The sequence below is a fragment of the Plasmodium coatneyi genome, chromosome 7, assembly GCF_001680005.1.
Source record: "Plasmodium coatneyi strain Hackeri chromosome 7, complete sequence".
Lineage (NCBI taxonomy): Eukaryota > Apicomplexa > Aconoidasida > Haemosporida > Plasmodiidae > Plasmodium > Plasmodium coatneyi.
In genome coordinates, this window is record NC_033562.1 from 1768711 (window position 1) to 1788599 (window position 19889).

At 35.6% G+C, this 19889-nt stretch overlaps 2 protein-coding genes across 2 annotated transcripts; both read right to left on the reverse strand.

Annotated features, from left to right (window-relative positions):
- Window positions 1–10639: 10639 nt before the first annotated feature.
- Window positions 10640–12646, reverse strand: PCOAH_00019210 (SICA antigen; the record flags this gene model as incomplete). Its single annotated transcript, XM_020058730.1, has 3 exons — window positions 10640–11095; window positions 11446–11576; window positions 11872–12646. 3 exons carry the CDS (start codon window positions 12644–12646, stop codon window positions 10640–10642), a joined length of 1362 nt encoding a protein of 453 aa, XP_019914072.1.
- A 99-nt stretch (window positions 12647–12745) lies between these two features.
- On the reverse strand, window positions 12746–19868 carry PCOAH_00019220 (SICA antigen; the record flags this gene model as incomplete). Its single annotated transcript, XM_020058731.1, has 4 exons — window positions 12746–12831; window positions 14906–15398; window positions 15719–16249; window positions 19815–19868. 4 exons carry the CDS (start codon window positions 19866–19868, stop codon window positions 12746–12748), a joined length of 1164 nt encoding a protein of 387 aa, XP_019914182.1.
- Window positions 19869–19889: the final 21 nt, after the last annotated feature.

Below are 19889 nucleotides of genomic sequence, written 5' to 3' on the forward strand. Positions count from 1 at the left end.
AATGAAGGAATAAGAAAAGAAAATTCCATTTTTAAAGAAAAGGTTTGAAATAACAAAAATAAAATAAATTATTATAAAGTAAAATAAATAGTATACGCTATATATTAGTCTATACCATAACAAACCATCCAAAAAAAAAAACAAAATACAAAAATAAAAAAAAGAAAAAATTATTATAAAATAAATAGTATACGCAATGTATTCGTCTATAACATAACAAAACTTCCAAAATATATATATACGCAAAACCCACAAAAAAAGTGTACTCTAAAATTAATAAAAAAAAAAAAAAAAACAATGTTTGGGGAAAAAACTACCTTTTCGTTCATAGGCATATTACATAAACGCATACACCACATATATAAAACAAAAAAGAATACACATGTAGGAACACATGTAGGAACATATGTCGGAACAACATGCAATTTCTTTAACATATATTTATAAAATTCAAACTACACATATATACAACAGAGAAGTGTACGTAGAAAATGTCAGAATCAGCACCTATACTAGCGGCAAAAGTAACGGTAAATTATTGGTTCAACTGTGTACACAAACATATATATATATATATGTAAAATAAGCGCACAAAATAATTCCATAGAGGAATGCACATCACATAAGAAGGAATGTGAGAGTTGCGAGTACATAGGAATATACATTTCACTAAAATTACATTTATAGGAGGATGATTTGAAAGGCTTGTTACCTTCAAAAATAGCATACAGTAAACTCAATAATCCCAATGGCCTCTGTAAGGGGGATGCTAATAATTTACCTGAAGGAATAGAGAATAAATTGAGTGAGCATGGTGATACTGATGGAGGATATACTAATGAGATAAAGACAAGATGGTGCTACGTAACCCAACCGAAAGAAAGCAATTTATGCAAAAGTGAACGTTGTGGTCTCCTATATTATTGGTTTGGGGATATTATATCTACCGGTTTTCAGGGCACGGATTTTACGAGCATTATGAATATTGTCCGCCAGAAGTTGCAGAATTTGGATCCTCTGAAGCAGTGCGAAATTGTGCGCAGCCCTTTTGGTATAGACCAGTTTCCATTTGAGAAGAAAGTATATGATCATTACATAGATCATAATACTATAGAAACGAAGGTGGGGAATGGTGAATCGGGGTGTAGTGATGCATTGAAGGGATACCTCGATGAAGCTAAAAATGCTTATGATCTTCTGGGTGCTTATTGCGAAACGCATACTGAGTCTAAGGGGAATGATCCATATTGTACAAAATTTAGAACAATATATAAACAGCACAACCCTAAGAACCTCCTAAGTAGGAAGTGTGGAATAACGGAAGAGCAGGAATCTATAGCAAAAATAACACATCGTCCTTCAGCTTTCTTCATTGAACCAAAAAAGGGGAACCCAGTACCTGCATCAATCAGTTCTGGTGGTAGTACTGCCTCCTCTATTATCCCTTCCATCCTAGGATTAATAGGTCTTCCTACCATCTTTTTCCTTTTATATAAGGTAATAGACAACATCGTGGAAGATTAAATAATAATAATAATAAGCATTATTATTATTATTATTATTATTATTATTATTATTATTATTATTATTATTATTATTATTATTATTATTATTATTATTATTATTATTATTATTATTATTATTATTATTATTATTATTATTATTATTATTATTAATATTATTATTAATCTTATTATTGTTTATTAATATTATATTATTATTATTATTTCCTTCCTTATTTAAAAAATAAAAATATGTAGACTAGAATAGACTGTACATTATATACACATATATGTGTATATATACATACTTCTATCCTTCTTTTATTTTAGTATACTCCATTGTCCTCCTGGATACAGAACACCCTTTCCTCCGGTGGAAAGAATGGAAGGAACGAAACATTCAAGAGGCGCAATTCGGACATGTTCTCAGATGATGTAACAACAACATTATATACAACAACTGATAATTCCACATCAAATCTGTCAAGAACAACAACAGATGGAGCATACACCATCTATAATGATAGACCATCACCACCATCACAACCACCCAGAAGAGTAAAAACAGGAACAGGAACAAATAATAAACCACAACAACGAAAAAATATAAGTTACCATCCTAAGTAAAATATCGCCCCTTCAACAAACTATTAATAACGCTGCGCTATGTTCTAAGTACAAAAATGAAAAAAAAAAAAAAACTACATTACACTACACTAAACTATACTAAACTACACTACACTAGGTGAAAACTTGCACTAAGTGTGACAAACAAACACTCCCTAATAAATGTAAAATGCACAGTTTCACTCCACTAAGTGTGACAAGCACTCCTTCACTAAGTGTAACAAACAAACAAAACAAACAAAACAAACAAAACAAAAGAAACAAACACAACAAACACAAAAACCACAACAAAGGCAGGAAAGACCGCAACACAGGCAAAGAACGAATATTAGTTATCAAAACATGAACCATTAAAGAAATGTCCCTTCGAGTGTGTGTGTGGGGGGGATAGAAATAATCACAAGGTACGTAACTGTATAAGGGCAGTATGGCACTTCTCATTTTTTTCTACTCTCCTTTTTTTTTTTTTTGTGGGAACAATGTTGTACATTATATGATAGTATTATCATGAATTTCCCATATATTTGCTATATGAATTTCCGATGCACTATTTTTGTTTACATAGGAACTTTTTATATATGAAGTTGTATATATATTATGAATATGCTACAGGGTTTGTTATTTTCTTTCTACTTTTTCCCAACTTTTTTCCTAATCCACTTCTTTTTTTCTTCAATGTACACACACACACATATGTTTTGTGTGAAAATCTTTACTGTCTGTTTATTGATATAATCAATTCTTCATTCATATTATTATAAGAAGAGGAAGAAGAAGAAAACATACTATTTTAAAGGAAACATATATAGGAGAAAACGTAGTTTAAAAAAGAGGGGTGGGGGGGGGGGGGGGGGGGGAAAAGAACCTTATTACACTTTATACATATGCAACATATACATATATACCACATACATATATATATACGTACACATATACATATATGTATATATATGTGTATATATGCACCCCAACTGACTACGTAGAATGTACACATATTAAAGAAAAAATTGCAGCGAATGAGCACTTATTGGCATGAATGTATATAACGGAAAGTAAAAAAAAAAAAATTTTATATCCTGTCCTAAGCATTCAAAAGAGAAGGGAATAATGTACTTAAATTTTTTCCTTCCTTCTATCATAAGCTACTCAGAATACTTTCACTATGCTCCTATATAGTATGGCACAATCATATTATTATTTATATAAAATTGGAAAAAAAAATTTTACAAACAGAATTTTACACTCATATTGATTGTAATATCATCAATATTACAATTAACACAATGGAACACACATCACATTGCGGAACACCATGGAACTCTGCCAGGACCTACATGTATCAACTTAATGAACCCTTTCATCTTACATATATAGAACTTACTACTCTTTCGCATTATTCATAACATTCTCAGAAAGGAAGAATGTTTATATGCATACAATATTTTCAGCTCCATTATTTCTACTGTATTTTAGCATCCTTATATATATTGTAACTGCCAAATATATTGTAATAAGGACCATGATATACATACAGATATATGATCATATACATATATGTATAAACATACATACATGTATATATATGCATGTATGTGATTATGGTATATATATGAGAGGAGAAGAGAGAAAAGGGCATAAGTTCCCTTTTTATATTGTAATTTAGATTGAATGTAGGAGGAGTGAAGGAATAGCTCAAATAACGCAGCATATATAATACACGAATGAATTATTTATTTGTGTACTCATCAAAAAAGCAAAAGTTAAGGGAGCAAAAAAAAAAAAAAAAAACATAACAATAGAATTAAGTGTTCATATAAAAGGGGTCGTATCAGAAAAAGGGGAACTGTATATTTAATAAAATATTCTTATTAGAACGGGGTACACTAAAATATATACATATATACATATATATGTATGTGTTCATCATATATGCATGAATATATATATGTATATATATATATATGTGTGGTTTCTATTCTTCTCTTCTCTTCCTTCCTCTCATAAATAATTTCGTATAATTTTTTCCTTTATGTTACACATATATATATAATGAACTTATTCCTTTTAAGTTCACATTCTCCACAATATGAGCATGAATGTGCACATGCATAGAAGAAGAACAAAAAAAAAAAAGAGCTCTTTCTATGTTTGAACTGTGCACTACATATATATATATATGTGAACAACCTCTGAACAATGCATTTCCTAACAATATTTTTAGCAATGTTTTCAACAATATTTGTTAACAATATTCGTTAACTGTATTGTTTAAAAATACTTTCCTAACAATATTTTTAACAGCCACCTTTCAATAACAAATAAACATTAATTAAGTACTACATATGGAAGTTTTCCTCAGGAGGAGAAGTGCGCTGTTCTATATACGCAGTAATGGAAGTATATAAATAATAACATACACGCTCCTGATACATATGTATATAATGTGTTATCATTGTTGCAGCTTGAAAATTTTATATACAACATATATTATTGAAAAAAAGAGAAAATATCAAACTTACAATCATAAAACATTCCAAATTATACATACACAGAAGAAAATATACACTCATAAACAATGGTGACGGAACTGGATGGTTTCGGGGTAGAAGATGAGGTATGGCGCACACACGTTCCATTTTCCTTCCTATTCAAAATGCATATATACACACATATATACATATATATGTATATACACATATATGTATATATATACATACATATATTTATATATATATATATATATACTTGCTTCCTTACATCTTCTACAGGAACAAACCTTGGAAAAAACCTTACCTTCCCATCAAAATTTCTACGAAAAATTTGGTGGGACCTACATAGATCATAAAACTGACTGCAATGGAAAATTAACTGACCTCGAGAGTTTAAAAACTAAGATGGGAGATCATGCTGATAAAATTCTGGACGCCGCATGCTACGTCTACAAAGAATATGACAAAGAAGGCAGATTTTTCACAAGGGAAACCTGTTACTTTCTTTATTTCTGGATTGGGCAACAATTATCTAAAGAACCTGCAAGTACCAACTTCAAGGATGACCTAAATGACATTTGTACAAAAATGATGGACATCAACATATTCAAAGAAAATGGATGTAAAAGTATATGTGATAAAGTTGAAAAAACTACCTTTGGTCACATGAAAGCAGTATTTGATTTTTTATATGACCACAGTACCATACGGGCACTACTGCGGAGCGCTGGATCAGAAGTTATTGGTGAATGCGATACTTATTTGCAGAATATAAAAGCAGCAGAAAGCGCAGTGGCTACACATTGTAAGACCAACGGAAGTGATAAATATTGTACAAATTTTCGGTTTGGAAATGGGCCCACCATTGAAGGGGCACTGTCGAGGTTAAAAATTAAATTAACATCTGCAAAGCAAAGAATAGCAGAGGAAGCACAATCAACACAATCCAAATTAGAAGAAGCCGTACGTGCAGCTAAAACAACGTCCTCCCTTTCTTCTATATTTGGCACACTCGGAATGACCGCTGTTCCTTTCTTTCTATACAAGGTAATTTAATAGGTACAATTACCACAACAAAATGTACAAAATATACCTATATATATATATATATATATATATATATACTTCATATATGTATGTATATGAAGTATATATTCCATCCTTCCCCCACCTCCCTTGCACTTCCATTATACACCTCTTTATTTAGTATGATCTTCTACCTTCTGGAATAAAAGATTTCTTTGGACATAATAATAAAAGTAGAAGAAAAAAGAAAAGATCAACATCCCGACAACAACAACAACAACAGAAATTGGACGACTCTACCACCGATGGGTGCACAGTAACGGACTCAACAGTAGCAGATTCGACAGACTTATCAACAATAGACAATTCTACCATATATAATGGTAAATCAAGACCGCCACCACCCAGAACAGGAAGGGCAGCAAATAATAATGGAAGGACACAGCAACACCAGAGGCAAAGAAATATAAGTTATGGACGTATGTAATGCGTTCCATTAAATTTGATGTTCCCCCAGTGTGAGAATAAATTAACGCAGAGTTTATGCAGTGTAAAAGGACAGAATGGTATTCCTTCCCTCATTTCTTTTTTTTTTACTTTTTTCTTCTTCTTTTTTTTTTTCCCACCCATTCACTTCACTTATATATTGGTTTCACACACATGAACAATGTAAACACACTATTCAAATAATCAAAAAAAAAAAGAAGAGGAAAAAAAAAGAGAAAATATTAAAAAAATAAAAGGGGGAATATGCAGTAATATATGTAAAAAGTATAATCTACACTTAAAAAAAGGTAAAGGGGAAAAGGGAAAGAAGCTGGGGCGTGAAGGCAAGCTCAAAAAATAGGTACATACATAATATATAATATGTACACACACACTATTCCTTACATATATATATATGGGTGCGTTCCTTATTTTATATATATTCATAAAAAAAAAAAAAAAAATATACATGGGTAAGAAGGAAGAAAAAAACTTATATTTGTTATTAAAATGATAATATATATTTTGTTATAAAAATGATAATATATATTTGTTATAAAAATGATCATTCCTTAAAAAAGGGCAAGGGGAAGGAGACGGGGGTACTATGTATATATATACATATATATATGTATTACACAATGCTTGTTAAAATTTATTTGATAATTTTTTTTCATAAAAAAAAAGCAATTAAGCATAAAAATATATATGTTGACACATTTTTTTTGGGTCTAGCATGAAATGTGCCAATTGCGACGAAAGGAAGAACTTAGTACTACTTATAAGTAACAGTGGTATGGAATATGTACAGAATTGTCAAATATTTATTATATAAAAATATATAGGAAGGAACAGCGTACTTTTTTAATACAAAAAATCATTGTATGCAAAGGAATATATACATACCTAAAAACACAAATGGTATGAATGGTAAAAAGGGAATAAAACCAATTTATTTCCTCCATTATTATTACAAAATGTGTGCAGAATAATTATGTTCATAATGTTCATTGTGTCATATAATAATGGAAATATACTGGTATACATGTTTTACTGATTGTATATTTTTGTAGGATGCATGTTTGGGAAATTTACCTTCAAATCAAGCGTACAATACATTGAACAGTAAGGATGTTTCGTGCAGTAGGACGAGTGAATTGCTGAAGAGGTATAAGGATCCTCTGGAAAATGCATTAACACAATATCAAAATATTAAAGATCACACCGAACAAATTGTAAAAGCTTTTTGCCATGTGTCCGAATTAAGGGAAGATGAATGTTCATTCTATGAAAAGAGATGTGATTTTTTGTTCTATTGGTTGGGTGATATCATCTATAATGATAAAACGGCAACTGGTAAATATAGTACCATCATAAAGGAAGTGCATGAGAAGTTGCAACACCTATTCGTAGGTGATGAAAAATGTGAAATGAAATACAATATCAGCAGTTAACATGATTTCAAGCAACGAAAAACAATCTTTGACTACTCGAACAACTATGAAACTATAAAACAGTATGTAGACGGTGAAAAGGGCGCCTGTGGGGGAAAATATTCCAAATACCTCAGTGGAATTATTTCCGCCTGGAATAGTATAAATACTTCCTGCTCCAGGCAAAATGATGATCCGTACTGCACGAAAATTGGAACAATACTTACTAGTGACAAGGATCCAAAAAAGCTGAAATCAGAATGTGAATCTAAACATATGACTACTTTTACACCTTTGTCAAACGTGGCGGAAGAAGTGGCCGTTAGTTATATATATATATATTCAAAATAGACATTTCATATGAAAACTGCATATTTTAATAATATACACACATCTATATATACACGCACATATAATGCTCCATATATACATATATATAGTAATATATATATATATATATATGGGGTATATATATACACATGTAGATATAGATATATGCATATATATGGGTATACATATATATGTAGACCTACATGTATTTGTATATATATATATATATATATTTGTATGTACATATATATTATATATATATGTATGTATATATGTATATGTAAGAGGGCACATAGAAGTGTGTCCACATATATATATTCTATATATTTTTCTCCTTTAATTACACATTTTGTAGGGTGGAAATCCAGATTCAAAGAAATTACCCTCAGAGCAAGCATATGCTCTATTAGATGGAGATCCATGGTGTAGTGTACTTCATGGGGGACAGAAGCAGAAGGAGGAGCAAAGCATAAAGAGGCAACTAGAGACAATATTGAAGGAATACACGGACATTCATAAGAAGGAAGACGTGGCAAATCAAATTTTACAGAACTATTGTTACGCATGTTGGATGAACGAACAATTGAAGTCGAAATCGGATCCCGATGATGATAATTCATCCTGTTATTTTTTCTACTTTTGGATTGGTGACAAAATAAATAAAAAATTAAAAGAACCATTACCTACAGGTAAAACTTTTGGGGGTGCCATGGAAGAAATATACAAAGAACTGGAGGCTTTCCCTGGGGATAATATAAGCATAAAAACGGTGTGCAAAGAATTATACCCAAGAGGTACTAAGGTATTATTAGAAGAGCTTAAAAATTTTTTGGATTACGAATATAATATTAAAATTCTGAAGGAAAATTCGAAATGTAAGGAACGTTCCACTAGTAAAGAGTACACCGCACTCCAGAAGAAGGCTGAAACTGTATATTCACATTTATGTCATTATTGTAAGACTGGTAACAATGAATATTGTGAAAAATTTAAGGAAGAATATATAAATCAGGATAAATGCAACCAACCGGAGGAACTACCACAACTAACATGCACTGCAGTCAAACCTGCTACAGCAGCAAAACCTGTTGCTGCTAAACCAGCAGCAGTACGACCTCCTGCTGCAGCCAGTACAACCTGCAGTGCAGGTTCTTCCGGTTTCGGTTCCACTGGAACGTGCAATCCTGGGAAAGTGGGTTCCGGTTCACAGGTCCCAACAGAAACAAAGAAATTGGAAGAAAATGAAGTTCTTCACACCAGTGGTGGCGTCGCACCTGCTGCGGTCTCCGGTGGACTTGGCGCAATAGGATTTCCTGCAGTAATGTTCCTTTTATATAAGGTAAGTACAACAATTATAATAGAGCCATATATATATATATATATATATATATGTATACATATATATATATGTATACATATTTGTACACCCTTCCCACCCCCCTCCTTCCATCCACCCTTCTTCCTTTCTTTCTTTCCACTCCTTTTATTTTTTAGTATAATCTTTTACCTTCTTTGATAAGCAACAAATTTAAAGGAAGGAGCAGAAAAAAAAGATTCGCCCAAAGCAATTTCGACACACTCACAGAAAGTTCCTCCACGTTCGACTCAACAACGCAGTACTGCACAGAAGCGTCTACAGCAGGGTCTACGGAGGAAGATAATTCTACCATCCATAGTGGGCCACCTAGCCGAAGACGGAAAAATAGAACTGAAAGAAATATTAGTTATCAAAACACGTAACAACACACACACATTGTAATACATTTGGAATGTAACATTTGGAAAGGGAATGTTTCCTTCCTGGAGGAAGAGCATAAATAACACCGCGTACAGTTCATACAATCCAAAAAGCAGGTTGACATTCCTTTCTCTCTCCTTTTTTTTTTTTTTTAATATTATGAATTAATTCAATTCAATTTAATTTTTTTCTTTTTCTTTTTTGTCGCAATTTTTTTCTGTGTGACAAAATTTATATTAGGGCAATTTTTTTTTGGGACAATTTTTTCTCTGTGACAAAATTTATATTAGGGCAATTTTTTTTTGGGACAATTTTTTCTCTGTGACAAATTTATAAATAGGGCATTTTCTTTTTTTTAGACTAATTTTTTTTTTTTTTGTGAAATTTTTTCTCTGTGACAAATTTATATATTAGGGCATTCTTCTTTATGACAATTTCCTTTTTTGGACAACTTCCTTTTTTTTGTGCAATTTTTTCTATGTGACAAAATTTATATATTAGGGCAATTTTTTTAACAATTTTATTTTTGACAAATTTATATTAGGCCATTTTTTTGGACAATTTTTTGTGCAATTCTTTTTCTTTTATTGCAATTTTTTCCTGTGACAATTCATTAGGGCATTTTTTTTGAGAAATTTATTAAGGTAAGAAAAGTTTTGAAGGTAAAGATTTGTAACAAAAAAAATTTAATGAACATATATTTTGGATCCTTCAATAAAGAAGAAATTTACCAAAGAAATCAAAATAAAGTGGGGAAGAAAATTTTTTTTTCCCCGGCTTATTATTAATTACAAATGAACATATAAACAATTTATTACATAATAGAGAAAAAAAAAAGAAAAAAAAAAAAAATGTTTACTTACACCCTAAACCCGGAATCTGAACTTGGAACGTGCTCCTTAGGAACAAAGTCTTCCTTCCCTAAACCCGGAATCTGAACTTGGAACGTGCTCCTTAGGAACAAAGTCTTCCTTCCCTAAACCCGGAATCTGAACTTGGAACCTGCTCCTAAGGAACACCTTCCTTAGAGATAAAGTTTTCCTTAGGAATAAAGTCTTCTTCCCTAAACCAGGAATGTGAACTTTGAACCTGTTCCTTAGGAACAACTTCCTTAGGAACATTAACTTCAGAAACACTTTTCTCTTTCATGAACTCTGATCCCATGAATTCTTGAACCAAAATTTCAAAAAAGTCCTCCTTCGTCGAATGTATGTCCCCTTTTTGACATTCGTCTAAGACTTCTAAATGAATATCAATAATCATGCGGCGATTGACACGACGGCCAGGACTTTCCCTTTTCCTCCTTATCTTTGGTGTTGATCTTGGCTTGCATTCCTTTACTAAGGTATATTCACGTGGACGAGGTTGGTCCGCATGGTCCATGATTTGTTCTTGTAAGATTGGACCACGTATTTGATAAGCTCTTCTGTAACGTTTTCTTGTTTTACGAAGAATTCCAAAGTACTGAAAAAAAAAAAAAAAAAAAAAAAAAAAAAAAGGGAAAAAAATGTTTCTTTAATAGGGGCGCGAAATGTTTGTTCACACACCACAGTAATTACTACTTCAAACCCTAAAATGCGAAATCCTACACATACACCCCTAAAATGCGAAATCCTACACATACACCCCTAAAATGAGAAATCCTACACATACACACCCTGAATGCGAAACTTTACAGCCACTCTTTCCTTCTTTTTTTTTTTTTTTTAATAGACTTTTTTTTTTTTGTATCGATTTTTTTTTTCTACTTTTCCTTATTTTGTTTTATTTTTTTTTGTTCTAATATTAATTTTTTTTTCCTTTTTTTTTGTTACCTTCCAAAGGAGATAGGTCATAGCAGAGATACCAAGGAACACAGGAATGGTAGGAATGTATGGAGTAAGGAGGTCGGAAGGGACGATCCCTTCAATCGTTAACTTCCTCGGTCCCTGTGGTTTAATTCCACCTGCTGGTTGTTGTGGTTCTGGTACAGGTTGTGTTTCCCCAGGGAGACCCTGGGGACCTGGAACCGGACCTTTCACTTCCGTATCATCAACAGTAGGTTCAGCTTCAGCACCAGTTTTATGTGTTGCACTGGAAGCAGGAGGTGGGGCGGCGGGTGCTGCAGGTTTCAGACCTAAGGAGTGAATGAGGTAGGAACATGTCAATTAAGTAGTTTTCAGGGTAATAAAACACGTATCATTTTTTGCGTGTATTCTTGTGCACACTTTTTCATGAGTAAACGTTTTTTGGATTCTTACCTGGAGCTTGAGGAAGAGGCACCGATGGACCTTCCTCACCACCTGTCACCCCTTCCAATAATTTAGGATCAGGTTCTGGCGGAAGTTTCACAGTACCTGTAGACAGTTCAATAGTAGCGGGGCCACCAGCTTCAGGAAGGATGGTATCTACCATATCGATCTCATTTGTAGGGCGCGGAGGTTTAGCAGCTTGTGCATCAAGTTGGTGATTGGTGGAATAAGTGGTCTGACATATGTTAGTTATTTCTTCCAGACCTTGCTCTATTTCTGGCTTATTGTTCTCATCATTGTCAAGCATTCCTTTCACTTTGTCCTTTACATTGGTTTTATTACCCTCTTCGCCTATTTCACAATCTTTAAGGTTAGTTATCCTTTCACACTTAACACAGTTAGCTTCACCCCCAATCTTACACCAATCATCCATCTTTTCATTTCCTCTCTGAAACATTTTTTTTATTCCTACTTCTGTGATACCACAGGAAGTTCCTGCGGTGAGCAATTTATCTGCTAATGCATTGAGTAGGATACAAGACATTGTTCTCTTGAATAATTGGTTATCCTTCTGGTGCTTGGGGCTGTCCTTTCCATCTACAGGAATCTTATATATGTGTTCTAATCCCTTTACAATGAGCTCACATGCCTTCTTATTAGCAGGGCCATTTGTACCACCGTTACCCTGAAAGTCTTGACATTCATCCCCCACAGCTTTTCTAACACTAGTCATAGCAGTAGAAAGTTTCTTTAAATCTGCCCCGATATCACCATCACTCCACATTACATCCTACATTCACGGGGAAGGAGGAAACATATATGTACACCCAAAGTGTACAGATAATGCACGCTCTCCCTTTTCTCTTAACATATGTAAAATTCACTACCAATTGAATAGTCCTCCACTATAGAGGAGTGTATTGTCTCCTACCGGGTCCCTGTCGGGTCGGTTAACTTTCCATTTATTTGCTACACATTGTGCGCGTGCACATAGGGTATTATTCTTGCTGGTGCAGTGATCATCTACAAGGAAAGAAGGCGAAAAAGAAACAGATTGAATGAGTGAGTGTGAAAGAAGGAAAGCGGTCTAAGGAAGACTGTGAAGGTGTGTATATGACGGAGTAGTGGTGGTAGGGTAGATTGCTTCTTCCTTCTTCTACCCTCCTTCCTTTCCTCCCTAGACATCCTTCCTTCCTCCTCCTTAGACCCCATCATCTCATGGAACCTCCTTCGTCCTTATACACCTTCCCTCCTTAGACCCATCCTTCCTCCTCCTTAGACCCATCCTTCCTCCTCCTTAGACCCATCCTTCCTCCTCCTTAGACCCATCCTTCCTCCTCCTTAGACCCATCCTTCCTCCTCCTTAGACCCATCCTTCCTCCTCCTTAGACCCATCCTTCCTCCTCCTTAGACCCATCCTTCCTCCTCCTTAGACCCATCCTTCCTCCTCCTTAGACCCATCCTTCCTCCTCCTTAGACCTTTCCTTATCTCCGACCATGAACCCTAAACCCCGAAACCCTTCTTCCATTCCTCCTTAGGCCCTTTCCTTCCATCCTTAATCTCTAACTTCCTCCTCCTACTTAAACCCTCCTTTCCTTCCTCCATTTATTTATTCCATTTCCTTTTTTCCTTTACTTATACCCTCCCTTCAGGAGGATAATAGAATATCACCCCCCCCCTCCCCCCCACAACTAATGATTCGTCTACCCCTCCACATTTTCCACAATCGCTGTGTTCCTCTGTCCCGTTCCCCCTTGTCCGGTTCTCACCTTTCTAAGAATGTCGCCCTTGTCCAGCCTTCCCCCTGTTCAGTTCACCGCCCCTCTACAGTCTCCACCTTGTTTCGCTGCACCCAGTTTCCGCTTGGCTCGTCTGCGAGGAGTTTTTCCGCAAAGGCAGGATCCTCCTTTAATTTATGGGAACTTCTCCTGTCTGCGAACTCTTCCTCTAAATAAATTACAACCTTCCTTTTTAAAACACCTGACAATAAACCCTAAACCCTAAACGTAAACCCTAAGCCCTAAACCCTAAACCCTAAACCCTAAACATAAACCCTAAGCCCTAAACCCTAAACGTAAACCCTAAGCCCTGAACCCTAAACCCTAAAAGTAAACCCTGAACCCTAAGCCCTCAAAGCTAAACCCTAAACACCAAACCGTGAAACCTAAACCGCGAACCCTAAACCGTGAACCCTAAACCCTAAATACAAAACCCTAAAAATCCTAACGCGAAATCCTAAACCCAATACCCTTACACCCTGAATCCTAAATCTTGAACACCAAACCTTATTCGCTAAACACTAAACCCTGAGATCTAAACCGTGAACCCTAAACCCTGAAACCTGAACCCTAAAACTTGAACTCTAAAAACTAAACACTAAACATTAAAACCTTGAACCCTAAACCCTGAACCCTAAACCATGAACCCTAAGACTTGAACTCTAATTCATAAACCCTGAATCCTTCCTTTCTCCCTCTTTACTAAGCGTTATGGGAGATGCAGTTGTTAGGGCGCTGGTTGGTGGAAAGGAAAGTTGTTAGTGATGGTAGGTGCATGGTGGAAGGAAGGAACATTGTTCGGGATGTTAGGTGGAAGGAAGGTTGTTAGGGGTGGTTGGTGGGTGTTTGATGGACGAAGGTTGTTATGTGGTTGGGTGGTAGATTTGTGGGTGTGATTAGATTGGTGGTGATGATTAGGGTGGCTTACTTTCTTTTATGGCTTTGTCCAAGACTTCCTGGGCTCTTTGAGTCAATTCCTTCTCCTGGACTTCACTGCTTCCGGCTTTAACACTGTCTCTGAAATTCTTGAGCCCGTCTAGTAGTGCTTCCAGAACACCCTTAGGAAAAGTTTCATTCTCTTCCCGTATAATGAATTTTTCACCGTCGTGCATTTCTATTTCTAATTTTTTGAGGGTTTCTCTGCTAACTTCCGCTTTCCTATTGCCTGCTGGACAATTCTCATTCCCTTGCAACTGCACTATGTGGAGTGCAGTTTTCCTTGGATTTACTTGCTTTAATCCTTTCGTCGGTTCTTCCCCTCTACTATAGTTATCTATCCATTCACTAATCTGCTGCCAAATTAACCTTCCTCCCATTTTTAAACTCTTGAGTTCCAGTCCTTTACATAATTGATTCCCATCACTAAAAACCCTAGTTTTCCTTATCCCGTCCACTCCACCCTGAACTACATCTACTACTTTATTCAGGTCACAATGTGGTAGTAACATTTTCATCATGGTTACTTTCCCAAGTAGACATCTATAATACGATTGTAGTTCCTTTTTTTTTGGTGTAATATTATTATCTTCCCTTTTTACCCAATGGAAGTACCCCTGTGGGCCCCAATTTTCTACCCCTTCCCATTTTTGCACTAATCCATCGATCCAGAATTGTAATCGCAATAGAATTTTGCATAGCTCCTTAGTTTTAGGGTTCCAGCCTCTCTCGGAACAGTACCCTTTATCATTAAACCCATCCCTCTGTATATTATCCATCATGTCGTTGAAGACTTCTTTCATGTCTTTCCATATTCCTTCCTATAAAGTGTAGTATCATGAATACATATATACATATATATGTAGGTGCATGAATTATTTCATATGCCCTTAAATTGTATACTACGCACTATTATTCCATACTATATTATTTTTATATTATATCATTTTACTTCTACACTCTATTTAAAGTTCCTTACACTTATTCCCTCCTTCATGGGATCACCATTTACTAGTATCCATTTCACCACCAAGTTCGATATGAACTTAAACCTCAGGTCGTCCACCATTTGGGCTTCTCCCATTCCTGCTGGTGACCTAGTAGTCACGGAACCACCGTTATGCAGAAGACCTGCTCCTACTCCCTTTCCACTTTTACTGTATTCCTGTGGACATGGATCTTTATCCATTTTGCTGTACGCTTCTCGTATAAGTCCCTTCCCTCCCTTCGTTTTACCCCATATGTATTTTAAGGCATCTACACCACCTACCTTCATACTCTTCAATTCTCCATATTCACACTTATAACACATTATCCCATCTGTGAAACCGTCGCACAATGTGTTTACTCCATGGGCAGCGTGTTCCATAACTTCCTTTGCGCCACAATATTTCCCTACGTATAGGTGCAACCATACCCTCATAATAGCACAATACACGTGCGCCTGTAGTTCCTTACCAATGTCCATTTCCCCTTCATGAGGGCTTATTTTTTGTATTCTCCATAAATTTTCGAAAATAAATGTGCACCACTCTTTGTCTATTCCTTCCATTTTTTCCTTACGGCTATATTTACTTTCACACCAGGTCTCCCCTACTCCACTATCATCATAATTATTTGCATCCTTAAAAAAATCGTCAATCCATTCCTTAATCTTCCACATTAGTTGCATCTGTGAATTGAATAAATGAATACATATATTCACCCTTTCCCTATTTGCCCATTCTATTATTTGATACTGCAATGTATGCGCACGTGCATTATGCACATGCACACTACTGAAGTAAGTAGTAGGGCATTAAATACATACCCTATCTTGAATTTTCCTCTCCTCCAATCCTTTCTTTTGGAACCAAGTATTCTTCAAATCTTTAAATATCCTATCTTCATCAGGACCCCTCGGCGGAGCCATTTTTTTTTAATACACTACACAATAACTTTCTCACTCATTAAATAAAAGTAGTACTTTACTAAGTATTCTGTATACACAGAATGTACGTACATCCATTCCTCCCTTCTTCCGAAAATATTTCTTTACCTTTTCTTTTTTCCTACTCTCCATTTTATTATTTTTATTCGTTTTTTTTTTTTTTTTTTTTTCCTTTACCTTCTTTTTCCAAATTTCCTTATTTTTTCATGGTGCACCCTCCTGCAGAATACCCTATCAATATGTGTCCTATCCTCACAATTCTAACCCTACTCCCACATCAGGAATAACACTACTCTCACACCCGAAAACCTACACACATACCCTGAACCTTCACTCTAATAACCCTAACCCATTTATTCTAACAACCTGTACCCTAATCCCACATCCGGCCTCTTCATTCTAGTACCCGCAACGGTACTCCTTTACGCTGAATCCTCACCCTAACACCCTTAAATCTACTCCCAAAGCAGGAATAATCCTACTCTCACACCCTGAACCCAAAACCTCTCACACTCTGAACCCTATTCTCATATCCTTAACCCCACTCACATACACTAAACCCTCTCTTTTTTCTTTCTCTACTTCTTCTTTTTTTCCTTCCCTCTAACCTTCTTTCTTTTTTCCTTTCTCTCTTCCTTAACATTCTCACACTTCCACCCCCTAAGGAGCTAGGTAGCAAACAATATTATTGTTCAAATAACCTAGAAAAGAACATCACCCCCTCACCCTGAACCATATTCTCACACCCTGAACCCTACTCTAACTACCTGAAACCTACCTCTACATCCTAAAACCTATTCTCATATCCTTAACCCTAGTCCCATACACTGAACCCTCTTTTTTTTACCTTCTTTTCTTTTTTTCTGATTTCATTCTTTCTTCCTTCTTATTTTTCTCTTCTTTCTTCTTTCTCAAAACTTTTTCCTCCTTTTCTTTCATTTCTTTCTTCTTTTTCTCTAGAAAAGTAACTAAAGCAAAAAAATTTTTGGATACAACCTTCCCTTCTCTCCTTCCATATACGTTTTACATTCTACCCTCACCTTTTTTTTTTTTTCATCCTTTTTTTTATTCTTTTCTTCTTTTTTTTTCTCTTATAGCTCCTGCCATATTTCTTTTTCCTTAAGAAAAAGAATATTCCATCTAAGAAGCGAAATACCAGGCCATATTGTTATTCCATAACCTAGAAAAAAACCTTATCCCAGAACCTTAACCCTGTTCCCACAATCTGAACCTTCACTCTAATATCCCGTACCTTCATTCCAACAGCCCCAAATCATCATTCTAATACGGGGAACCTTCACTCTAACACCCTAAACCTTCTTTTTAACACCCCGACCAACATCATTCTACCACCTCTAACAACATCATTCTACCACCCCTAACAACATCATTCTACCTCCCCTAACAACATCATTCTACCTCCCCTAACAACATCATTCTATCACCCCTAACAACATTATTCTACCACCCCTAACAAACCTTCATTCTAACACCCCTAAAGACTTTTCTTCGACCTTCTACTCACGTACTATCCCCAAGTTCACCCTCCTGCACACTTCCTTCAACAACCTTCCTTCCCTTAGGAAATACCTTCCCTTCACCGCTAACAAACTTCCTTCTGCCAACCACCCATAACCACCCTCTTTCCATCCCTAACATCCTACCTACCAACCTACCAGCACCCAAATAACCTTCCTTCCAATCACCTAACGACATTCCTCCCACCTACCACCCCTAATAACCCACATATCATCCTACAAGCTAACAACCCACGTACAACGAACCACCTAACAACCTACCATCCACAACTAGCACCCCTAGGTACACCATCGTGCATACATCCCTTTCTTCTTTTTTTTTCCTTTTCCTTCCTTCTTTTTTTCCATCTTTCATTTTTTCCTTCTTTCTTTTTTTCCTTCTTTCTTTTTTTCCTTTTTTCCTTTTTTTTTTTTTCCTTTTTTCCTTCTTTCTTTCTTTTTTTCTTTCCTTCTTTCCTCCTAAAAGCTTGCTTTCCTTCCTCCTTAGACCTTCACTTCCTTTCTTCCGTAGACGCCCTTCACTTCCTTTGATCCCCTTCCCTTCCTTGTCCTTAGGCACTCCTTTCCTTCCTTCCACCAACGACCACCTAACAACCATCCATCCACCACAAACAATCCAGGCACCCCTAACAACCTTCCTTCCACGAACCACCTAACATCACCATAAGAACCTTCCTACCACCTACCTGCCACCTAAGAACCCACCTAACACTACCTTAACAACCCACCTAACACCACCTTAATAACCCACCTAACAACCCACCTACCAACACCCCTAACAACCCACCTACCACCAACACCCCTAACAATCCTTCCTTCCACGAACCACCCTTAACAATCTTCCTTCCACCAACCACCCCTACCACAACCTTCCTTCCACCAACCACCCCTAACACAACCTTCCTTCCACCAACCACCCCTAACACAACCTTCCTTCTACACTACCACCTAACAACCGACCTACCACCACCAACCACCCCTAACAACCTTCACTTCCCTTAAGTATAAACCATAGTCTTCTTTGTTTGTTAAGCACTCTTCTGGTGAAAGGAGAAAAAAGAGGTTCGCCAGGAATGAATTCGACACATTAACGGATGTCTCCACAGCAGATTCAACAATAGCAGATTCCACAGAAATGTCTACCATATATGATAGATCACCCAAAAGAGGAACAAGAGCAGGAGCAGGAACAAATACGACAAATAATAATAATACACCAGATCATCACCAAAGAACGAATGTAGGTTACGGTCGGATGTAACACTGCCTTTGTGTAACACCTGAAGGGAAGAGACGAACATAAATAAGTGCGCATAGTTCATAAAAATGTAAAGAAGCAAAAATGATCATTCTTCCTTCTTTCACCTCTTCCTTCCTTTCTTTTTTTTTTTTTTTTCCTTCCTTCCTTCCCTTTCTTTCCTTTTAATTTGTAAGTTTGAATAAGCACATAAGGAAAGAATATTCCCAGAAAGGGGCTCGGAAAAAGAAAAAAGGTCCTGACCCCTTTTCAAAGAAATATTCATGTTTTTTAAAAAAACAAAAAATAATTTATGAAGGTAAAAATTTTATAAAAGAATGAATAAGCATTTTTTTTAATCTGCCATAAAAAAAATTATCGCAACAAGTCAAAATGAAGTGAAGCAGGAAAATTTTTTTTTACTTCCACTTTTATCCATTACACATGAACAATGTAAACACTTCTATACAATACACACAACGAAAAAAAAAAAACAAAGGTATTTACTACTCCCTAAACCCGGAATCTGAACTTGGAACCTGCTCATCAGGAAAATTTTCCTTAGGAACACCTTCCATAAAAACATTTTCCGGAGGAACAAAGTCTT